The sequence below is a fragment of the Austrofundulus limnaeus genome, unplaced genomic scaffold (assembly GCF_001266775.1).
Source record: "Austrofundulus limnaeus strain Quisiro unplaced genomic scaffold, Austrofundulus_limnaeus-1.0 Scaffold257, whole genome shotgun sequence".
In the NCBI taxonomy this organism is placed as follows: domain Eukaryota; kingdom Metazoa; phylum Chordata; class Actinopteri; order Cyprinodontiformes; family Rivulidae; genus Austrofundulus; species Austrofundulus limnaeus.
The window spans coordinates 2312-7519 of NW_013952659.1; the positions used below are offsets into that span (position 1 = coordinate 2312).

The following is a 5208-nucleotide window of genomic DNA, read 5'->3' on the forward strand; positions in this document are numbered from 1 at the left end:
ATTTTATTTAGCCATGTATTTACTTTTTCAAGCCATTTATATATTTCTACATTTATTTCCCATTATGATAGGTTCGGTCCTCCATAGAACTATGTCAAAATGCTGCAAAATAGACACTGATAAAAGGGTGAGGTCAGTGGCGCCTGCAAGTGTACGGCTGTATACACTGTGCGTACCTTGAGATTTTCCATTGAGTTACAAAAAAATGTTTTTATAAGCATTTGTCTTTTTAATGATTTTCACTTTTTATTACAAAAATGGTGGACAAAATAAAATAAGAGTGTCTTTTGTCAGAACTTCATGTACATTCATCTGTGTGCGTCTGGGGGTGGGCACATGCATCCGAAACTAAAGTGGTTAGTTTTTGTTTTATTTTGCGGCTGCCTGGGCACTTTGACTGTGCACATTGAAGCTAACTAAACATGAGTGAGCGGACTTTTAAACAGTTAAATCTTGTGGAAACGTCATCATTTTGCCTCGTCCTGTGGATGTAACTGAAAGCAACCTGAGCCAGGAAATCTCTCCTCCAGCGGACACAACTACCTTCTCTCTGCCTTCACCTCGGCACCTCGGCTTCACCCCGCACCTCTCCCCCAGGAGCCCAGCTCAGCAGACCTAACCGCTAAGACAAAAGAGCCGCAGTTAGCTCATTATGATGTTTTTCTTTTTTTGGGAAGGTGAACAGGCTTACTTGTTCACTGGGATAATTAGAACACCCAGCTGCGACACAACGTGTCGGCATGTTATCAGGTGTATCAAGTGTTCAATTTTGTGGTGTAGTTCAGCTTTCATTTATAACAGTGTAGTGGTCAATCTGAAAATAAGTATTTTAAATTGTTATTTAAGATTTTGCTAAGCATTACTGACATGTTATCTTTTCTTATTTATTTTATTTTTTTTACTTTATTCTTATTTAAAATCAAGTAATTCAAGATTAAAATTTGCACTCACCAATAGCCAGATGGTCTGTGTCCAAAACACTTCATCCTCTGCCATTTATTTAGCTGCACCACCTTCACCACATTAGCCCCGTTGTCAATGGTTACAGCCACCAGTGCTGCCGGGTTGAGCTTCCAGCTAGTGAGGACATCCTGCAGGGCTTCAGCTATATGCTCTCTCCTGTGTGGTCTTGGTGGAAATAGTTGATCTGGAGACATGCACTTTTCAGTTCCCAGTCTTCAATGAAATGTATGGTCACACTCAAGTACGGCTCGCAGGTCCGTCTGGACCACATACCGGTGGTCAGTGCGAAGTGAGACAGTTTGGGAAGCTGGTTGACGAGACGCTCTCTAACTTCAGTGTACATTTGTGGAACAACTTCTCTGGCAAAATAATTCCTACTCGGTAACTCGTATCTTCTGTCAAGGACCTTTAGCAGCTGTATAAAGCCATCTTGTTCCACAGTTGAGAGCAGGACCATGTCTTTAGCGATATGATGTGCCACAGCCTTAGTAATCTTGTGCCACTTCTCACTTTTTTTTTCATAAGGCACTGCACAAGTATATGCGTTTTGTAACGTGGTTTGTTTCGGTGCAGGAGGCTGGGAAGAGTTCACAGTTTGAGCTGCAGHACGCAGTTTCACACACTCTTCGCATTTCTTTTTTATGGCGCTGTTTTAAATGGTGGAAAAGATTTGTAGTCCTCGAACTTTTTGTCGGAACTTGTTTTCGGCATTCTCTACAAAATACGTCTTTCTGCTGCTCATCTGTGATTTTGAATCAGAACCATCTCCAAATGAGTAAAGGGCTCGACACACGGGAGGCGACGCCGCTCGCTATCCATTCATTTCCTATGGAGCCTGTGCGGTGAAGCGACAATCGCTTGCCCTCCTCCAGCTAAGTGACCGGCGAAAATAGTGCATGTGAAATTTCGCCCTCGTACACGTAGACGTGCACACGTGAGCTTGCGACGCGACATATGAAAGTTGAAAATAGTTCAACTTTTGTTGCTGTCGCTTAGCGTACAACCAATCAGCGAGGGTTTCATTGACTGACCAATGAGAGGAGAGTATGCTACACACTGCCGTTAGCTAACACTTTCACCAAGKGATTACTAAAAAGCTTTGTGTGAATTTATTGACACCAGGGTGAAGTTTATGGTAAGTTTTTCCTCATAAAACAGTATCTTGATGTGTGTTTGTTTTTCAATATCATTAGCATCGCAAGATTTGTTTAATTTACACGTCCGTAATGCACATCCGCCTTCAGAGTCAAGAACCAATCAAATTTTGTGAAGACAAGCAATCTGAGAGCGTGATTCGCAACGCTGCGATCGCTATCCCGTCCCATGTGTCGGGTTTCACCCTGGCTGCGATGACAGCCGTTAATCGCTGTAGTTTGTCGCTGCCCTTGTGTCGAGCCCTTAAGCCATTGTTTTTCTTTTAGCTCACCAGGTGCTCTTCGATATCCTCTCCCGTGCTCTCACTCTCACCTTCCATCTTGTCGTGGCTGTTTACACATGCTAAGCTTCCTACTAGCTTAGCTAGCTGCCGGAAGGCGCCTAGGGGAGGGGTGATTTGTCTTCAGAGTGGGAAGGAGGAGGGGCCGTGGGAAGTTCAGCACAGACACAGAATTGGCGGATCTAAAATAATAATTAAAATGCAATGTAGACCATCTGAATATAAACGATATAGTCTCGTCTTGTATCTCTTTTGAAAAAATCTCAATAGTTTTAAAATCTCGAGATATCGCCCAGCCCTATACGGAGGGGCGCAAAAAATAGCTCTCAACTTGATTTGGCCTTATAAAAATAACTACATGCTGTGAAATTCTTGGAGGGGCGGGCCGTCTCGTTGGCGGGGGGGGGGGGGGGTGCCCCCTTTAATGGTAGGGGAAACTGGGTCTGGAACACGCTTGAATTTTGTTCATATCTGAAAAAAATTGGGTGAATGCCACAAATTCTCCTAAATCACTCATACGCACAACTTAAGAACAAATCTGTTCGTACGCACGGTTTTTGCATGAGGCACAATTTTCTTGCACCAGTTGTTGTTGATATGGTGGGGCGGCTGTGGTGGAGTCGTCCTGGAACAAGAAGGTCGCAGGTTCGGTCCCTGTCCAGCTGTCTCAGTCGTGTCCTTGGGCAAGACACTTCACCTGCCTTGCCTACTGATGGTGGTCAGAGGGTCCGGTGATGCCAGTGCACGGCAGCTGTGGCTACAGTGTAGTTTGCCATCCTCAGTGTGTGAATGGGTGAATGTAAGTGTAAAGCACTTTGGGGTCCGGAGGGACTTGATAAAGCGCTCTATAAGTTCAGTCCATTTACCATTTACCATATACAGTACACACAAACACCCACTTCTCTGCTCTTACCAGAGTCCATTGTCCTGTAGCCGTGCTGTGTTGTGTAGCCAGTTAGCCCAAAGGCCGAGTCGGGTATGCGTTTTTTGAGCCATGTTTCCATGATTGCCAGCACACAAGTGTCTTTAACGATGCCGGATGTTGTGATCTGGAGCCTTACTTTGTCTATTTTATTGACAAGGGATCCGGGGTTAGCAAGGATAAGACTGGGGAGCAGAGGTTTGTGAGGCTGCCTCCAAAGCCTAATCAGTACACGGCCCTGCAGCCTCGGTTCTGCTTCCTCTTTCTACGCTGCCTCCGCTGTCTGCTGCCGAGGATGAGAATCCATGTAGAGCCGGGAGTTCTCGTAATCTCCACTGTGATGTTGTGAGTGTGGGTGAATTCAGCTGTAATATAAGAAGCCACACAAATCACCAGCAGGTTAGAGCACTGAGCCACTGTGTTCCTGCGAGTCGCCAACTTGAAACTGACAGTCTGAACTAGGGGTGTAAGAAAATATCGATACACTGAAATATCGCAATATTTCATTTCCCCGATACTGTATCGATATTCTAAAGCCCTTTATCGATTTTTATTAAAGGAGACATATCATGCTAAATGCACTTTTTTTGCCTTTATAAACTATTTTTTATGCAATTATAGTGTCTAGGAGTGTAGAAAACATTAATTTATTCTGTTCTGTTACTGCAAAGATATTTTTATATATTTTTATGGGTCATATTTTTCAGTTTGTTCAAAATCTGCTGTTGCTTATTACGTTTCATTGCTTATTTCGTCACACTATTTCTTTTAGGAACTACCATATATGGTMATGTATTTCCTGCCAACTGGATTTCATAGTCCGCCATTTTTCCCCCCGCTGTATGATTTTGTAGTCCATAGCGTCATGCTGACTATGCAAGTCCAGAAGTCAAAATGTTCDGTTCTGGGTGTGTAAACCCACATTATTATCTACATAGACTACCAGCATCAGAGCAGAGCTTCTTTAAAGTGCCYGGTTAAGTTTCATTTTTCAAGGAAATGGACCCACAGCAGGGCAGAAAGTGCTTGCAGAAAACAGAGGAGGAATGTTACAAAAAGGGTGAGTTATGAACTGTAAATGTGTTTTAACTGTCTAATTTAGCTGTTTCTACCCTCTGTGTCGGAATATGAGTGGAGAAAAAACAGCTGTTTAAGTGTCTTTACCGAACTCAGCACCTTTTTACTTTCACTTTTGCCCTGCGCACTGTAATCAGCCTGTCCGTGTTGTTTTTCTTTTTAAAAATGCTGGAGCAGGATGAGTTATGAACTGTACATGTGTTTTAACTGTCTAATTTAGCTCTTTCTACCCTCTGTGTCGGAATACGAGGGGAGAAAAACAGCTGTTTAAGTTTCTTTACGAACGGGTGCCCAGCACCGTGTTAGTTTCACTTTAGCCCCGCGCTGTAATCAGCGTGTCTGCGTTGTTTTTAAATGCTGGAGCGTTTCAAAGTGTGATCTAAAGTTAACATCAGCTGTTTTAAATGTATTTTTTGACTGGTGTTAAAAACGGGAGAAGCAGAATGAGGCAGAGAAGCTGTAAGCGCTGTGTGTGATAAGTCCTCATAAGGATAGCAAGATGGATGTGTGCCTCTCCTTTTTTTTCGCTGTGTTGCTGTGTTTGCATCAAAAAAGCTGGGAACATAGTCATTTTATRTAACAAAATATATTAATCTTATTAATATACAGATAAAAACAGAATATTTAGCACTAGATATAGGCCTGTCACGATAACAAATTTTGCTGGGCGATTAATTGTCTCAAAATTTATTGCGATAAGCGATAATATTGCCTGGTGACCGTTTTACAACTAATAATTATAAAAGCGTAATGTGTAAGTGTAATAAATCAATAAACTTTCATTTTTAAAAGAATGTTTAACAAAGTGGAC

At 42.6% G+C, this 5208-nt stretch overlaps 1 protein-coding gene across 1 annotated transcript in view; it reads right to left on the reverse strand.

Moving 5' to 3' along the window:
* The window catches only part of LOC106526077 (zinc finger BED domain-containing protein 1), a gene marked incomplete at its 3' end in the record, with an annotated part of 3721 nt that extends 1992 nt beyond the window's left edge, over positions 1 to 1729 (reverse strand). Inside the window, 1 exon segment of the mRNA XM_014020551.1 lies at positions 965 to 1729. Coding sequence (XP_013876005.1) covers positions 965 to 1157 — 193 coding nt within the window.
* Between the last annotated feature and the right edge of the window lie 3479 nt (positions 1730 to 5208).